This window comes from Podarcis tiliguerta (genome assembly GCF_965153285.1).
Source record: "Podarcis tiliguerta genome assembly, chromosome: 16".
NCBI classification, from domain to species: Eukaryota; Metazoa; Chordata; class Lepidosauria; order Squamata; family Lacertidae; genus Podarcis; species Podarcis tiliguerta.
Window position 1 is genome coordinate 16,791,341 of NC_139549.1, and position 18,994 is coordinate 16,810,334.

Consider the following 18,994-nt stretch of genomic DNA (forward strand, 5'->3'; position numbering starts at 1 on the left):
CGATAAATTCAGTCTCCCCCACCCTTGCCAGCCTAGCTGTTTTAAGCTCTTAAAAGAGTACAAAGGCTCCCTGAACATGGAACTAGCTAGAACCTCAGAGCCTAAACTCTCCTACAGAAACAGTGCAACAGATATGCAGCCCCAGAAGCCAAGGCTTTGTCCAGACACCATAGATCAGGAAAGGCTATTTTCCAAGACAGACTGCTGAGAGGGAGAGATAAAAGAGGAACAAAAGCAGCAGAGACTGATGGGAAGACCAAAAAGGGACACATGACTTCAGAAAAAGAAGCTGGGCATCACTTGCAGAATCTGAAAGACTCTATTCCCACAAATGAGATTTTTCAGGGGAGCCCTTCTCTCAGCCTCATCACCCTCAGAGGCATGCTTGGTGGGCTAACAGGAGAGGGCCTTCTCAGCAGCTGCTCCTAAGCTTTCAAACTCCCTTCCTACAGAAGTTAGACTGGCTCTTTCTTTGTTTTCCTTCTGCCAGCAGGTGAAGACTTTCCTGTTCCAACAGGTTCTTGGAAATGGACTGTTTTTAAGGAAAGGGCTGGTGCTGTGATGTTTTTTATTGCCATTATCTGATAGTTCTTATATGTAGTTTTAAGTTTACCCATGTTTAATTGTTGTTTAATTATTGTGGTCCCCCCCACTGGTCTCTATTTTATCTGAAAGCCGCCTTGAGTCCCTGTCAGAGGAAAAGGTGAGATATAAATAAATAAATAAATAACTATCATCAACATCATCTACCCTCTTGAAAGGACACTAGGATCGCTTCCACATTACCTATTTACCCAGCTTTCTTCCTGATTTATTTGCAGGGTGGTTATACTCAGATGATTACATGGGTTGCTCACTGAGCATCCATCCTGATTTGTTTGCAGGGAAGTTATATGACTGTTTCATCAAGTAATTGCTAACACACTTTCCTGTGCATCTCCCCATTACATTTCTTACCGCAAAAAGTCTAATTTTGTATGGGAGTGGCAGGTTTATGGTCTGGGGGCCCTATGTGCATTCCTTTCTGGGGTTGCCTTTCCCTGTCAGAGTACCTGGAGGCAAATTCCCCTTCACCACAAACAGACAGATGAATGACCAATTACATTTCTAATATTACTATGGTTTACCTTCGCTGATCAAAATCCGGGTCATCCTCAAGCACTTTCCCTGGCTCCCAGCTGTGTCTCCGGAAGGAGTCGTAGGCATGACCAGAACTCCCAAGGATGCCCAACCTGCGCATGTTAACACCCAGGAATCGATCTTCCTCTTCTTCCTCTTCCATCTCTTCCCAGCCTCCTGCGGGAGGCTCCACAGCTGACAAGCAGCGGCGCTTCTGGACCCGTGAAGGGCAAGGAGTGCATTCACAGGGGCTCAGGACCAGCTCGGAGGCAGAACTGCTCATTCCCCAAGGAGCTCGTGGATCCAAAAGGCAGAAAGGCTTTGCGGAATGAAAAGGGGGGCTGGAGAAAGAGGGTGCTGATGTTAAGAAAAGAGCATAGCCCAATAAACCATCACATATTTTTATTACCCTTGTACATACACTTGTATCAGTTTACCTGCAAAATCCACTCAACCACTTCTATCTATGGAACTGGCACTGTTACAGGCGCTACATAATACCTGTTCTGCATTGGTGAGAAATTAGGCTTTCTTTTCAGTGTGGCGGCACCCACACTTTGGAACTCCCTGCCATTTGACATCAGGCAGGCGTCTTCACTGTATTGTCATGGTGCTTTTTTAAGGTTTTAAAGAGTTGTTTTTAGCTGTTTTTAGCACCAATAATTTTATCGTTTTAGTCTTTCGTAAACTGCTTTGAGGGTTGTTGTTGTTTTATTTTTTACCATCAAGGAGTGTGTATGTGTTACTCATTTATTTCACTTGGGTCCTGAAATACTAAATGGAAAGATCCAACTCTGTAAAGATGCCTGATGACTCTCTCACAAGCCCCTTATTCAGGCAGAATCAATATATGCAGGTGGGGGGGGGGTGCCAGGATCATGCCCGCTGACCCTACCCACATCAACAGGCTCATACCTATGTAAGCAGCGGCACAGTTCAGGAAACCCAACCATCGTGGAAAGGCAGGGCCAACGGGCACAAACCCAATCTCACTCCCTTGTCTGGACAGGGATGTGCACACCTATTTGCAGGCCTGCCTGAGGCCTATTTAGTGTTGGCAAAGCGGGAACGCAATTTCTAGAGGAACCCAGAACCCCAGCCATCAAATCTACACCAGGGTTGGGGGGACCTCAGGCCCAGGGGCCAAATGTGGACCTGCAGGCATCTCCCCAAATACATTTTGGGGTGCGGGGTGTGAAAATGCCTCAGCCCCTCGGAGTTGGCGCCTTTGGAGCAGCTGTTTGTGAAAGGTGCCGAGAGTTCTTAAAAAGCCCCTATTCCCCCTCACAGAGCTACAATTCCCAGTTACCTGGGAAGACAGATATGTTTGTTAAGCCACTCTGGGAAATGTAGCTTTCTTAAGGGAATAAGGGATTCCTAACAACACTCAACAAACTGCAGCACCCAACATTTCTTTGAGGGAAGCCAGAGGGGCACCATAGTGCTTTAAATGTCTGGTGTGGATGTGCCTAGGCCAAATGCCTCATATACAGCTATAGGCCCTGGACCCCCATTATAAATGGATATTTTTTCCAAGATACCTTTGCAACATTATCATTCCTAAAGCTGGCCCACAATAATTATAATTCCTGAGGCAACAACCCAAAGGGATCTGGTTTCTCACACACCACCAGCCTGGCATTGGCCATTCAGGCCTACCTCACAACTACCAGCCAGGCCTAGAGTTGCTACGCTTTCTTCCAAAATATTAAAGACCGGTGGGAGACTAGGGTTCAAATCCCCACTGGGCCATGAAGCTGACTGGTTGAGCTTGGGGGGCAACAGCCACTGCCTCTTTGCCTAGTCTACCCCACAGGGTTGTTGTTGTTGTGGGGAGGGGGAGAATCATGTACTCCACCTCGAGGAACTCGGCAGAAGGAGGGATATAAATGCAACTAAACAAATAAATATGCCCTTATACTTTCTTTTGTTTACTTTGGCAGGCAAATGGGAGAGCAAAAAGGAGGAAGGGGAGGCTCCCCCCCCCCTTTTAAGTGCACTCCCTCCATTGCTGCCTTAGTTACTGATTAAACTTTGAAGAATTTTGGCAAAAGTGGGCTCTGTCTCCAGCGGCCGACGCCTGAGCGTCTGGACGGGCAGACAAGGGGAACAGCATAGAGCCTCTGCATTGTTTGTGCAACGTTAATGGGGGGCATTAAAAGGGGAGACGGGTAAGACTGCAAAAAGGAACGCCAATTTAGATGGCACCTGCAGATACCTCAGAGGGGACGACATAGCAGGTGGGGAGAGCGGCCCAGAAATGGGCCACATTCACACCACACACGATACCTCTTTTAAGCAGTCATGGTTTCCCCTGGGAGCTGTAGTTTGGTAAGGGCACTGAGCTACAATTCCCAGAGTGGTTTAACAATTCCCAGAGTGGGAACTATAGTTCTGAGGGGGGGGGTAGGAAATAGCAATGGAGTGAGCTTGGATCCACTGTCAGAGCCTATAACCTGTCAGTTTGCATTTCTTAGTGCAGAAAGTATTGATCTGATGTGTAGAGATCTTTCCTATTCTAATTAATTCAAGAGGGTTCTGGGAGCTTCTCTGTGAGAAAGAAACAAGCAGAAGGTTCATGATGTTTGGGTTATTCCTTCAGAGAAGCTGAGAACAGCTGGTTTAAACTGGTTCTCTTATCTCTTCTGTCAAGGTCATGCTGACAATAGTAAGGACAGAAGGAGCCTGGGTTTCTCTTTCTATCTCTCTTCCTTCTGGTGTGATGCTCTGCACGTAGTATGCTTAGTGTTAAGATTTTAGACTTATTGTAAGTTATTGTAAGTTAGTTAAGTCTGCTGCAACTAGATTTCTAATGGGCAGTGCCAATCCTGAATGTATTGGATTTGTGACCATTATGCTCATTTGCCCTCAGTAGCAGTAAAGCTCTGCTGGATGAAATATTCATTGCCTTTGGTCTATTTTTTTGAATCCTGCAACAGGTTTAAGTTGTTACTCTCCTAACTATACATTGGAATCTGCTCTGGATCAATATTGAGTAGAATTTCATGACATAACCCTCTCCCTGTAGTTCCGAGGGCCTAAACTTCCCATGGGTAGACCATTTAATTGAAGTTGTAAAAATATTTATACCTGTAACCAACTCATCTCGAATGACTGTGCTTTAAAAATGAAATGATATGCAAAGAAAAGCTGGAATTTCAGTTTTGCAAACTAAGCAACTTTGTATAATTTACATCATATTGCATACAGGCCGTAGCTCAGTGGTAGAACATCTGCCCTGCCTGGAGAAGGCCCCAACTTCAATCCACAGCATCTTCAGGTAGGGCTAGAAGAGACTCCTGCCTCAGACCTTGGACAGCTGCTGCCAGTCAGTGTAGGCAATACTGAGTAAGAAAGGCCAATGGTCTTGACTCAGTAAAAGGCAGCTTCCTATGTTCTTAAAATCCTGCAAATTAATTTTCTGTTTTGCACAAGCAATTCTGGAGGCTCGCCAAATCTCTACCCAGAGCATGGTGCATTAATGGATCATGAGTGTATATTCAAAGCCCAATGCCACCATTTTAATGAACAACTTTATTTCTGGTACTGCTGGCAGGGGCTGATGGGAGATGTAGTGCAAAACAGACTGGATCCTGGAGACAAAGGTCTGAGTTACACGTGAATTAAGAGTTTTGGGAGGTATTTAGACCAGGGAAGTGTCACAGAGACTTCTCCCCCCACTGCTAATGCCCCAATCCAAATTGGGGACCCTCTGTGGCTGCTTTTAAGTTTTTAAAAGCACTCCTCAGGTAGCCTGATTACAGTACTAATTGCCTGAATGCTTAGCTTGACCCAGTATTTAGACAGAGGAAATGTAAAAACGGAGTGAAACAATGTACTGCTTTCAACTGGGACCAAACTATTGTAGTAACTCAACTTTAGGATGCCAGAAAAGGAATGCGGCTTCATGATTTTAGCCTTCATCTAAGCATTTCTCCACTTGGGGAGATATGGGATTTGGGGCTGCAGTCAGGCGAGTTGTTAGAAATAAAACATCTTTTATTAACCCAGCCATAGCACCAAATCTGTACAGCAAAGAGATGCCCGTCATAAAGTCCTGCTCAAACATTCCTTTGGCTTTGATCTTGCACTTAAACGGCTTTCTAACCCAGCTGGGGTCAGATGTGATCATAGTTTTGGAGAAACTGGGTCTCCAGCAAGGGCCTAGCAAGAGTGCACCTGTCCGAATGGCAAGGGTGAAGGTAGTGCCCAAGGCAGAACCTGTTGGGTCACCCCAAAAGTTGCAAATTTCCCAACAAGGAAAACAAGCCCATGACATTGCATAGACCGTACATTGCTTTATACATTTATTTATAACGATTGGAATTCCTAGGGCTGCATTTTAGGGCAAAGACCTCACAAGGCAGGATACCCAACCCAAACAGTTTTAATTAACTCACAACAATCACCAAATGATAACACAAAAATGATTAAAGATAGTAGCATACTTGAATAGCCAACAGTTGCAGGGGAAAAGGTCAGGTGGGCCAAAGTGCAGAATGAACTCAGGCTTGCAAGAAAGGTTAAAAATGAAACTATACCTGCATATGTCTAAACCAGTCTTCCCCAGCGTGGTGCCCTGCTGACTGGGGGTGATGGGAGTTGTAGTCCAAAGCAGCTGGAAGGCAACACGTTTGAAAGGGCTGGTCTAAACACTCGGGCAACTGCTCACCCCCTTGCGATACTGACACCTCCCCTACCTCCATGGAACGTTGCCCTTGCCTCTTTCCCCCCAACTCCTTTTTTCGCCACAGTCAAATAAATTAAAAGTGTAGACTCCTTGGGGCAGAGTGTTAGCCTTTCTGAATGAAGCACCACACACACACACCATACATTTAAAGCACTATGATACCACTTTAAACCATCACAGCTTCCCCTGGGAGTTGTAGTTTGGTAAGGGTGCTTAGTTGTTAGGAGACACCCTCCCTCCATTCTCTTCCCAGAGCTACAATTCCTAAAGTGGTTTAATAATCAATCCCTCTTTCCCAGGGAACTCTGGGAACTGTAGCTCTTTGAGAGGAGTAGGGGTCTCCGCACAACTCTCAGCACCCTTAACATACTACAGCTCCCAGAGTTCTTTGGGGGATGCCATGACTATTCAAAGTGCTATGATGCTGCTTTAAATGTAGGGCATGAACATGACTAGAGCTTCAATTCCCAGCACACTTAACAAACTACAGCTCCCAGAAATTGCTAGTGGGGGAGCCATGACTTGTTTTAAAGAGGCATGAGACCGCTTTAAATGTAGTGTGGATGTGGCCATGGATGGATACAATAGTTGCATCTTCCAGGAGGCCTGAACCACCTAACTCCACCCCACTCCACCCCCCAGCTTCAGGAGGAAGCCTGTCCTAGGGCCCAAATAATTCACCTCTGCTCACCTGCTGTGCTGCTCTCTCCGCCAGTGCCTTCCACAGAGTACGAAAATAAGTTGTGGGCAGGATTGCAGCTGCCCCTAGGATGGCTCAGGGTAGAAAAGGAAACAGGATGATCTCAGCTTCTTTCCTGTTTCCACAGTCAGCTGGTGGGAACCTGTCCTTTTTTATTTTATCTTCCTTTATCTCCTGCACCATCAGCACTAAATCCTCCAGAAGGTCAGGGAGCCCCACGGTTCAGCTATGGAGGAGGAGGACCATGGCAGCCAGGAGGGAAGACATCTTCTCCAGGAGAGAACCTCTTGGGACTATTATTTCAGGTTCTCTTGGCTGTAAGGAAACTTAAAGGAGGAAGGAAGATGGGCAGAAAGAGGCTCTTGGCTGCCCCACCGTTGGCCTCCTTCGGCCACTGCCGTCCTGATAGTCCACTTCCCCTCCAAGTCCCTCTTCTCAAAATCCACGTCTTCGTTTCTCCACTTCCTCCACAATCCTGGCCCTGGTTCTGAGAATTAAGAAAGGAGAGCTTGCCATTATTATTATTATTATTATTATTATTATTATTGTCGTATTTCTATCCCACCTCTTTCTCCGAGCAGCTCAGAGTGACGTCCATGATTCTCCCCATCCTCATTTAATCCTCACAACAACAACAACAACCCTGGAAGGTAGGTTAGGCTGAGAGGCAATGATTGGCCCAAGGTCATGGCTGAGTGCGGATTTGAACCCTCATCTCCCAGGTCCTAGTCCAATAATCTAACCACTGGTGAGTGTGCGTGCGTGTGTTGAGAGGGGTCCAACTGGGAGCACATTGGGGGCTCCAAGTTAAGGCAAGCTTGGCATGTTGTCCCCAGGAGATCACAACAGGGCTTCTTTAGTTAAACTGTGGAACTCCCTCCCACAGGAGACAGTGATGACCACCAACTTGGATGGCTTTAAGAGAGGACTGGACAAATTCATGAAGACGAATGGTTTAGCAATATGGGTCTCCTAGGGGACTCTTGGCACCCTTAACAAGCTATATCACCCAAGGTTATTTGGGGGAAAGCCATGACTGTTCAAAGTGGCACACGATGTGAAGGTTTATCTGTGAGAGACAAACTACAGTTCCCAGGATGCTTTGCTTCAGAGGACTGGGGTGTACACAGCGAGGCAGAGAGCCCATGAGCAAGGAAATTGCAGTGCCAGAGAGGGGAAGCAGGTCCAGGAGGGCTCTCCTCGGTGGGCGCCCTGCTGGAGGGTGGGCCGTGGGCAGGGGCCCCATCATGCTGACTCCCAGCACCAGCTCTGTAGAGAAAAGGTGTTCTGGAAGAGAGGAGGGGCGTCTGATAAGAAAGCCCAAAAAACCCTAGTTAATCATTTTGCGTTCCAGAGTTGTGTGTTATCCTTTCTTTGAATAATGAGGTATGAGGTCAGAAGGCAGCACCGAGGAGAGGGGAAAGGGAGTCAACTCTGACCACTTTTGGAGGAAGCGCTTCCATGGGAACCTCAGCAAGTGTACATAACAAAGGGGAGCCATGCCGCCAGGCTGGGCACCTGGAGAAGGGAATGGCAGGCAGAGGGGAAGGGAGAGCCAGTATATCCCTCTGGATCTCTCTCTGCAATAGGGGAAAAAGAAATTTGCTTGGGGAAGGAAAAACAAGCCATGAGAGCTCGTCCACACCTTGCTTGTGCCATGCCTAAAATGCACAGGTCCAAGAGGATTTCCGCTTGTCTTGTGTTTTCTAAGCGGGGGTACAAGAGGTTTTTTGTTTGCCCTGTACTGCACACCCATCATAGAGTGACTATTCCAGCACCTGTAACAAACTATGGTTCCTATCATTCTTTGCGGGGAAATTGTGCGCTTTAAACATGCTTTGAATTAGTGGTGTGTACACAGGCTTAGGACACTTTAAATGTGGAATCCCAAAGATCTGGAAAGCGGCTGAATACAGTCTAGAGGTGCCCGCTGATGTTATGCACTTTTTAAGCTTTGCATTGATTTATTGCTTTGTTCTTTATATGGAAATCTAAAACCGAACAACAATACTGGATTGGCTTTATCAACTTAAACCATCTCAAAAGTAGCTACTGTGTTATTAAATTAGTAAAACACACACAAACTTTTGGAGTCATTTTGATTGTACACAAATCCATTTTCCCACATGCACTTAAACTTGGATGGGGTGGGGGGCTTTACATACCTTTTTTATTATTTGGGTGTCAAGTATGACCTCTGACTTGTAGGACGATTTAAGTGGATTTACAATCACCCACAAAGCAAATTGAGTCAGAGATCTTACTAGGGGGCCTGTCCTGAATGAGTGTGAACTGTTTATACGGGCAGGTGTGCCTCTGAACATCTGCAAAGTGCATTTTCCTACAGCTGTACAATTGCCAGTCCTCAAACATCTGGGGTTTCATGGGGGCTTATCCCAAGAAGTGTGCATCAGGTACGGACCCCATGTGAGAAGAACTAGCCTTCTAAAATGTGAGAGCAAAACCTCTAAAATGTAGCCAGTGCAGTGTAGAGTATTGGACTAGGACCAGGGAGGCCTGGGTTCAAGTCCCTGGCCACAAAGCTTGTTAGAGACTCCTCACAGGGTTGCTGACCGAATCACAGAGGAAAGGGATGGAATCACACTGTCCTTAGAGAAAGGGAAGGATGGCAACATATTAAAATAGATAAAGTAATGATTGTCCACCGACCTAACAAATTTGTAAGGGCCTGTTAAGCTCACACTGAGGCAAAGAAAATCCAATCAGGAGTTTAAAAACAACCACAACAGAAACAGCCAAGAAGTGAACACAGTTTTAAGATTGTTCCAAGCTGAACTCATGATTCTTGGTCAGTCGCTTTACATTTCTATCATTCCTTTGTAGCAAAAGCCATACACGATAACGAGCTATTTTAATTCTCCACCCAACCAACCAACAAGAAGACTTCCTTCCATGCTTCCTGCTACATCCAGGCTTTTCAAAGTCGCTTTGAGACATTCGGCTGCTTTCAGTCCAGAGTTGCCCTCAAAATATCTCAACACTGAAATGCTATTTTAGTCTTCGTATGGAAATTTAAGAGACACCCTTCAAGATCTGCATTTTAGAGTAAGAATTGCCAGTCCTGGGAGAGAAGGGAAAGCCACACTTATTGTGTGTCTACCCAAGTTGCTAACCTGGACTTGCCTCCTGACTGGATAAGGACACTCCCCAGGGTGGTGACTCATACAGAGACCTGATAAGTAGTCATAGGGTCATCTGAAGCCACTTCACAGCAAGTCAAGCCATTGGGTCCATCTAGCTCAGTACTCTGAGTGGCAACAGCTTTCCAGGATTCAAGCAGGAGTCTGTCCCATCCCCACCTGGAGATACTGCTGGGGATTGAACCTGGAACCTTCTGCACACAAAGCATGTGTCTTACCACTCAGCCACAGACTTTCACCTCCTCCCTGTCTTCTGTGACAGCAGAGGAGGCGGAATCAGGAATCATTGAATGACCTACATATTCCCGGTGCACAGAGACACAGAATTATCCATCCAGTGAAGGCTGATTGGGGAAATCAGCAACTCACGCGGAGATGCAGCAGGCAGACTCCCCCCTGAAGGTGGGCATCCAGGAGCTTCTCGTGACTTTATTTAACTCATTGGCAACTCTTTCTGGGAACTGCTGGGTTAAGGACTTCCAGTAAAAAGAGAACCACGGCAAGAGTATCATCCTTGAGGGTCTTGGAAGGAAACCACAACATCAGAACTGGTTTCAAACGGTTGGCGCTCGCCCTAATGACAACTAGGCATGCCCCAAAGGCAGGAGTGGGGCATAAAATGATAAGCAAAGCCCAGCTCCATCACAGCACGGCACCCTTTTTCGAAAGTGGGCAGCCAGGTGCCTCTCAGGAGCCTGCAAGCTTCTGGAACTCAGCAACTGAAATTTGGAGAAATATTGCCCCTGATCCTGGAGGGTAATTGAGATATTTGCCACAGGGGGAAAGAATTACCCTTGGTGTGTGTGTGTTTATGGTGTATCAGAGGGATTAAGTCCCAAATCATTGGAGCCACACACTGCCTGGACTTAAGAAAATCTAATGGGGTCCCTTCCAGATCTACAATTCTATTCTTCTAATGGGACACATTGATCACCAACAATCAGACGCAATGGTCCCTGAGCTTTCATTAGCCTTCCAGACAAATTCAACGCAACAAGAAAAGAATTAAGAAACCAACAGCAGGTCTGACCAAACCAGCCCACCCATCTCCTGTAAGAGGTAGGGGTGGCCAAGAAGTCTGTGTTACAATACAAAAAAGTGGGTTGGGGGGCGGAGAGGGGGGAGAGAAATGTGCCAGGCAAGAGGAGGAAAAGTACATAACAAAACTCTCACTTCTGCCGGAATGTAAATAACTCTTGAAGCCTAGGCTCAAGGAATGTCAAAAGAAAGAACAACAATATTGAAAGAGGATTGTGAGTGGAATTCAAAGATAAGGAAGGAGAAAGCCTTAGAATCACAGAATTGTAGAGGCGGAAGGGACTCTGAGGGTCATCTAGTCCAACCCCCTGCAATGCAGGACTCACGGCTAAAGAATCTCTGACAGAAGGCCATCCAACACTTGGTTAAAAACCTTCACTGAAGGAGTGTCCACCCCACCATATTTCAAAAGAGTCCAATTCCACTGCTGAACAGCTCTTATAAATTGTTGTGACTCACACTGGAAGGGTGGATAAATAAAATAAAGTTATCATCAGGGTTTGTTTTTTTAGTTTCCAGGCTCATAGGCGCTGCTTTTACTCATTGTTTGTGGGGCTTGGTTCACTGCCTTGAGTTACCTACACTCCTGACTTGTGGCAGCTTGATATGCTATATTGTGTACAGCACAATATGCTGTATTGTGCTTGGATGCAGGAAATCAAGGTTCGAGAAATGACTTGACTTGATCCTGGGTGGTGATAATTTCCCAACCTAGCCTACCTCACAGGGTTGTTGTACGAGGCTAAAACACTGCTCTCGATAGAATCAAGCAACTGTTTATACCCTGGATAACGTAGGCGTAATCTAGAATGCAGGGGAGGTGCCCCACAAGTCCAGGAGGCCAGATGCAACTATGCTAGTTATTTGTGGCACATCACTGGCCAGAAAAGGAGGGAATAAAACTAGCTCTCTTCCAGCTTGTTTCCTCCTTTGCAGGATTCTAACGCTACAGGTGACAAAGCAAGAATTTGCAAAGCTGGCTTAGAACGGAAAGATAAGCAGCCAGGCAAAAACTCTGCCCCTCCATTGCTTCACACACAACGGATCCACGTGTAAGAGAGAGTTACTCCCTGACACTGCAATTGCCGTTGAACGCTGATGCATCATGCCTGAAAAATCTCAAATCAAAACACTGGCAGGATTAATGGAAGCCAGGCCTTGTAGATAACGGACGGCAGAGGAGGAAGACTCCAGCATTCACCACTCCCTGCCCCAGATCGCTGAAGCATTCTTCACCTACTCCCTTGCAACACAAACGCATAATGCATTCATCACCCTGCTCGTTTATGACGGCTGGCGTGTGCCGCTCAGGATCTGTGCCCTGCAACTAAAATCTTTGCCCTGTTAACCCCCCTCCTCACAAGAGGAGGCTAATGGGAGGGTCATAAAGGAGGTAGACTGCAAGCGCTCAACACCCCCCTCTCCCAAAAGAAGCACACTTTGAGAAAACTGTCTGGGTTTGGCTGGAGGCATAGCATACAGCAGAACATAGGAAGCTCCCTTATACTGAGTCAGACCATTGGTCCATCTAGCTCAATACTGTCTGCACTGACTGGCAGCAGCTCTCCAGGGTGTCAGGCAGGACTCCCCTCCAACCGTACCCGGAGACGCTGGGGATTGAACCTAGCAACCTTCTGCGTGCAAGGCAAATGCTCTTCGGCTCCTCAGTTTTTGGAGGCTATTCACATTGTTACTAGGGTAAAAAGGAGCAGGAAATCAAGATGCTTTTTGCAACCACATCACCAGGGTCACACCATTCGAACCACCAGCAGCAAGAGCTGCATTAACTGAGAACAGGCCATTGATGCGCAACAGTAATTACAGCCCCTTATTACCCTGCCTTATCTCCTGCCCGTCCTCTTTCAGTTGTGTCCCAACATGGCGCCTGTGGGTACAGTGGTACCCTTGAGGTCCAGTCCAGCATCCATGAAGCCTCTGAGTCATGAGACAGTGAAAAGGGCTATTTTTTCCTCCCTTTAAAAAGTATCCAGAGCTGAAGGAGGAAGTGGGGAAGAGTGACTCTCTTTCCCACTTCCTCTTTCAGCTCTATGGGCTTTTCATGGCTCAGATGAATGCTAGTGGATGTTGTTGTTTAGTCGTTTAGTCGTGCCCGACTCTTGGTGACCCCCTGGACCAGAGCACGCCAGGCACTCCTGTCCTCCACTGCCTCCCACAGTTTTGGTCAAACTCATGCTGGTAGCTTCGAGAACACTGTCGAACCGTCTCATCCTCTGTCGCCCCTTCTCCTTGTGCCGTCAATGGACCCCTTCATGGATCACTGCCTTGCCGTGGCGAAGGGGCTTGAATAACTCAGAGAAGCTATGAGCTATGCCATGCAGGGCCACCCAAGATGGACAGGTCATAGTGGAGAGTTTTGACCAAACATGATCCACCTGGAGCAGGAACCGGCAAGCCACTCCAGTATCCCTGCCAAGAAAACTCCATGGACAATGCTAATGGATGCTACTGGCCAAATCCCGTGGAAAAGTGACGTGTGTGTATGTGTGTGCGTGTCCATTTCCTCTCCTTCTGTTTTTCAGGGAGAGGTTAATCCAGGGGAGAGAAATGACAGGAGGGGGCACCCACCCCAAAAATACAATGCTGCCGACATATCTGAAAAGGTAGCAACCCCTGGCTTAGACCCTAACCTCCTTAAGTCACAGGGCACAGGTTTCATTTCACTTTTAGTTTGTGCTATGCCGACTTTCTACATTGCTATACACAAGGCAGTTTACAAGATTCAAACAGCAACTGGTCTTCAGAAGCATTGCTGCTTCTGATCGTGGAGGCAGAGCAGAGCCGTTGTGGCTAGCAGCTGACGACAGCTCCCTCCTCCACAAATTTGTCCAATTCTCTTTTAAAGCCAACCAAGTTGGTGGCCATCGCTGCCTCCTGTGGAAGAGAGTTCCACAGTTTAACTTTGTGTTGCATGCGGAAGGGCTTTCTTTTCTCCGTCCTGGATCTTCCAACAAACCCTCCCCACTTTTCTCCTATGGTAATACTGCCGTAAAATACTAATAAAGAACGTATTGATCCACTTAAATGTTGCCTTTACTACTGTGCCAGTACTGTATTTTAATTGTTTTATTATTGCTGAACGTGCAAACAGAGTGAAGTGCTGACCTACTTTACAGGGGCGGCCCCATCTTTGAAGGCCCGCCCAGTCCAAGAGTGGTTTAAAATAAAGGCCAAGAACCGCAGGAAGTGGAGAGAGGTAGCCCTGGCATTGCCCATATAGAGGCGGCAGCACCTGGATGGCAAACCGAGCAGCCAGGCAGACCCCAGACTTCTTCCCCTCCTCAGATTTATTATAGTCCTGTTTAAGTTTGCCTATGTACATATAAATCAGCATATGCAGATTTTAAGAACAAATCTCTCCTCTTTGTTTTTATGGACAATGCCAAAACAATGCCACACTATCTATCACACTGCTTTATACAGAGCCAGGCTACGAGCCCATCTCATCCAAAATTTTCTCCCAGGTACAAAAAGGTATTTCCCATCACTGGCTATCCAACCCCTTTAATTTAAGGTTGTCATGTTTCAAAAAGTGAAAATCCACACACAGGTTTTGAGGGGGGCAAAGCTCTTTTTTTTTTTTTTTTGCCGAAGTTTTTCTTGCAAAATACGTTTTTGAGCTATTTTCCTGGAGATTTCAGTGATTTCTGCCCGGACATTGTTTGCGGATATGTCCGGGAAATTCTGGACATATGGCAACCCTATATCAATTGGCAGTGCCAGAATCCAACCTGGGGACTTGCTTCATGCAAGACAGGTGATATGATAGCCGCCATCAGTTATCTGCTGTCCCATGGAAGAAGTGAATTTGCGTTCTGCTACTTCAGAGGGAAGAACTCAAACCAATGGATTCAAATTAGAAGAAACGAAATTTTGACTAAACATGAGGAAGAACGTTATGGTGGCAGGAGCTTTTCAACAGTGGATCAGACGATCAGACTCCCTCGGGAAGTGGTAGACTCTCCCTCATTGGAGGTTTTCAAACAGAGGTTGGCTGACCGTCTGTCAGAGATTCTTTAGCTGTGATTCTTGCATTGCAGGGGGTTGGACTAGATGACCCTCAGACCCCTTTCCAGTTCTCTGATTCTAAAACAGATGGTATTGCTCCCTCTCCAATAGGAAACTGTACTCATTTCGGCGCCAGCTAAAAACGTTTTTGTTTAGACAAGCCTCAACAAAAGTTTAGTTTTAATCTGTTTTTAGCCTCTTGCTATTTTAGCTTTTTGGAAGTTTTGGATTGTTGTTGTTAAATTTTTCTTATTGATAATTTTATGGGCAGTTTTTTGTAAACCACTTTGAGTTTTTGGGGGTTATTTTTTACAATCAAGCAGTATATAATTTTTATGAAATAAGTACATAAATATTGAACTGTACAGGTAATATGAAGAGCATCGAAAACACCACCAATAATTATAATTGTGTGGCAACTCTAAATCTCTTGTCTTAAGACCTCTAGGAGCAGCGGATGTGGTTTTTTAAAAACTTTGTTTTACTGCCAGACAAAGCCCCATCCTTGGAGGCAACATGGAGGTGGTTATTCCTAAGGATCATTCAAGGAGAATGCAAAAAATTCACCAGGGGACGAACCCCACAGGAAAGTGGACCCACTTCGGTGTGGAGAACAAGGCCCTCAGTTGCCCAAGCAACCAGATTTCCATTTCTAAAGGTCTTTCGCAGGGAAACATTTCCCCCCATTAGTAAGCAAATGAAGTCCAGATTCAAATCAGAATAGGAGAAGAGAAACATTAACCTCAAATGTGCCCAAGTGTGATTTGCTGTGAGGGCTGCTCTTCTGCCCTCAGCTTATGCCCACACAACAGAGTAAAACCATTCACCAGATGAACCGCAAAATGGTGTAAAGTGGTGCCCTGACCTCAGTCTTGCTTTTTTATTCAAAACTGGAAATCCTCAAGAAGGGAACCCCAGTGCTCTAAATTTGCACCCCCGGGATTATCTTCAAGCAACAGCTAATCTAATGTGTGCACAGCCTATAAAATAAAAAATAAAAATGAAAGGCCAATATCTCTCATAGGTCAATATCTCTTAACACCGGAAGAGCTAAACCTTCAGTTTAAACAGAACTCTCCAGCAGGGCAGAATTTTAAAATGGCAAACAGCAGCAGAGGCAACTGGAAAACCCCATCCTAAGGGAGGAAAGGCTGAAATATTTGCCTGGGGTAGGGGAAGAGGAGATGAGGGTAGGCAAAGCAGCTTGCCTTCAACTACCTAGAGACCTGGGTCATGCAAAAGGTGGAGCAGACCTGCTCTCTGTTGATCCAGGAGCCGGGAGGAGACCCAGTGGGCGGAAATTGCCAGGAAGCAGATTTCAGATCAACCTGAGGAGAAGATTCCTAACCGCAAAAGCTACTTGGCATTGGGAGTTTCTCTGGAACACCTGTGGAACACCCTCCATGACAAGGATATAAATAACTATATAACTTTTAGAAGACACCTGAAGGCAGCCTTGTATAGGGAAGTTTTTTTAAAAATGTTTGATGCTTTACGGTGTTTTTATATTTTGCTGGAAGTATCCCAAGGTGGCGTATAAATAAAAAAATTAGTATTAATAGTAAAGTAAAGGTAAAGGACCCCTGGACGGTTAAGTCCAGTCAAAGCCGACTACGGGGTTGCGGTGCTCATCTCACTTTCAGGCTGAGGGAGCCAGCGTTTTTCCACAGACAGTTTTCTGGGTCATGTGGCCAGCATGACTAAACTGCTTCTGGCGCAACAGGACACCGTGACAGAAGCCAGAGCGCACGGAAACACCATTTACACTCCCATCGCAGCGGTACCTATTTATCTACGTGCACTGGTGTGCTTTCAAACTGCTAGGTTGGCAGGAGCTGGGACAGACCAACAGGAGCTCGCCCCATTGTGCGGATTCAAACAGCCAACCTTCTGATCGGCAACCCAAGAGGCTCAGTGGTTTAAACCACAGTAGTAGTAGTTGGAAATATGGCTGGATGGCTACCTGTCACTCACAGGATGCTGCAGTTGCAGCATATAGGAACTTAAGAGGAGCCTGCTGGGTCCGGCTAATAGCCCATCTAGTACAACATCTGTTCTTATGGAATTGCAGACATGGAAGGGACTCTCGGGATCATCTAGTCCAACCCCCTGCAATGCAGGAATCGTGGCTAAAGAATCCCCTAACAGATAGCCATCCAACCTCTGGTTAGAAACCTCCAATGTAGGAAAGAGCCCTCCACCTTCCAAGAGAGTCTGTCAAACAGCTCTTGGCATCAGAAAGTTCTTCCTAACTTCTAGCTGGAATCTCCTTTGAATCCATTGTTCACATCCTACCCCCTGGAGCAGCAGAAAACAAGCTTGCTCCATCTTTCATGTGACTTTTATTAACTGCCATGTTTGAATTAATTTCTCCTTATTCATTTTTCAAGGGTGACTGTCTCAAATGTCCTTACGTTCATTCTGGAATTTGTACACCACTTGTGAGAGCAACTGAGTTATGTAAAGCAGCACAGAAGTCTTAAAATGAACCGATGGAATCAAGCCTGATTCTTTAGGCTTGTCTTGTATCAAATATCCTAAAGCTTTCCTATTTCTCTCCCCACCACCACCACCTGCCTTGGGGAAAGAAAGCAGATTATCTTCAGCATCAGTGTGGAGGATAATAGAGGGTGCCCCTTAGCATGTGCAGAGTGCATTTCCCTCCACAGCAAGCTGGCATATCCATGATACCACTCTGTGGCTCTCCAAGGAGGCATCAGCTTATTTCCAAAAGCCAACAGGATGCAAACTCCGCTTTACAGTCCCAAGACACAGGGTAAAGGTTAGAGAGGAAGTAACTATATGAAAATCTTGAAGACAGGAGAACAGCTCAGAAGGAAGGTTTTTAAGAAACCACAACAAACCTCCGACAACAACAAATCAGGAACATTGCCAAAGAACCAGTTTAAAAAAATAATAATCACAGACCCACAAACCAACATAAAATCTTTCCAAACTCATATTCAGGTACTGCCCACCTCAGCCTCACAATACATGACCTACATCTCTCATTAGAGAATGAAGGCACAGCTCACTCTGTGAAAAGAACTCTGCCCATGCTCAGAGAGACACAACCATCCTTTTCCACATGCTCTAGGGCTAAGCCTTGAAAGAGAGTCACGACTGAAGCCAAACCCCCGTGAAGCCGTCACGAAAAAAGACCTCTGGGCACGTGCAGAGTGCCTTTGCTACAACCAGCCCTGCGTGGCTGATCTTAAGGAGCAAAAGCTTCCAATCCAGGGAGGTCAGAAGCTATAACTCCGGGCCGCCCTCAAACTTCTGGCATCTCTGGGGTCGTCCCCCCCCCAAAATAATAATAATTAAACTTTGTTTTGCTGCCAAGAGAACAGGAGAGCATCACCACCTGAAGCCCATTTATAAAAAGGGAGGGAGAAGGCAAAATCAAACAAACAAGCCCCCACAAAACGTACCTTTTGCAGAAGAGGGCGCAAGCCACTCTCCCATCAGCTCAATTCCTCAGTTTCTCCCCAGGATTGCTTCTGCTCTGGAGTTTCAGGGGGGGTGGAAAAGGGTGAAATTAACCAGGATATCAGGTGTCCCTGTGCAGAACCAAAAGCCACCTTTTGCACCTCCCAGCTTGAGTTCTGCTTCCCAGCCTTTTCCCTTTCTTCCTCTCCTCTGCTCCAGCCTCCTCCTCTCCTGACACTAAATAAACCAGGAACAGCCGCCCTGCGTTTAGATCCTCCTCGGAGTTAACCCTTTGCCCTTCCTTCCGCCTGAGGGCTCTTTGCAGCCACAGCCCCGAGGGGGGAAACTTCTGCTACTCCTGCAAGCAGGTTAGGGTCCATCTCCCCTCCCCCGGCTCCCGCCATGCCAATTCTCCAGGGTTTTATATGCGCCCCAGGACCTGCCAATGAGATGGGAAGGCAGAAGAAAGAGGTCCTCTCCGAGCTTGAGAAACAGAGGCACTCATAACTTAAAGGGGACAGCGCACAAATCATGTGTACCTTAGAGAGGAGAGAGAGATGGAGGAGGGTCGTCTTGAGCTAACACAACCCAAGAAATCCAAATCAATCTTCATCTCAAATGGGGAGAACCTATTGTTTCTATTACCACCCAGTTTGCTCCAATGTATGCGCCTTAGGGGCAGAGACCAGATATTTTTTCCGTTTTCATTCGTCTAAATAACCTTATGTATGTAAATAATAACTAATATTTCATCATCATAAACATATTTGTGGCCTAATTTGTGTAGTTCGTTTACCCTATTTTATAGTCCTTGTGGGTCTTCCAATTAGC

The 18,994-nt window shown here is 46.3% G+C and overlaps 1 protein-coding gene across 4 annotated transcripts in view; it reads right to left on the reverse strand.

Moving 5' to 3' along the window:
• Positions 1-18,380, reverse strand: part of ARHGEF2 (Rho/Rac guanine nucleotide exchange factor 2) — a 110,520-nt gene extending 92,140 nt beyond the window's left edge. Inside the window, exons 1-3 of one of the 4 annotated variants that reach the window (XM_083417144.1) lie at positions 18,166-18,380; positions 6,501-6,996; positions 1,128-1,460 (exon numbers count right to left, since the gene is read on the reverse strand). In XM_083417144.1, coding sequence (XP_083273270.1) covers positions 1,128-1,402 — 275 coding nt within the window. In that variant the 5' untranslated portion in view covers positions 1,403-1,460; positions 6,501-6,996; positions 18,166-18,380. Of the gene's footprint in view, positions 1-1,127; positions 1,461-2,034; positions 2,088-3,337; positions 3,370-6,500; positions 6,997-18,165 lie in introns of those variants that run through there. The other 3 variants (XM_083417143.1, XM_083417138.1, XM_083417142.1) reach the window with 3 other exon arrangements.
• Between the last annotated feature and the right edge of the window lie 614 nt (positions 18,381-18,994).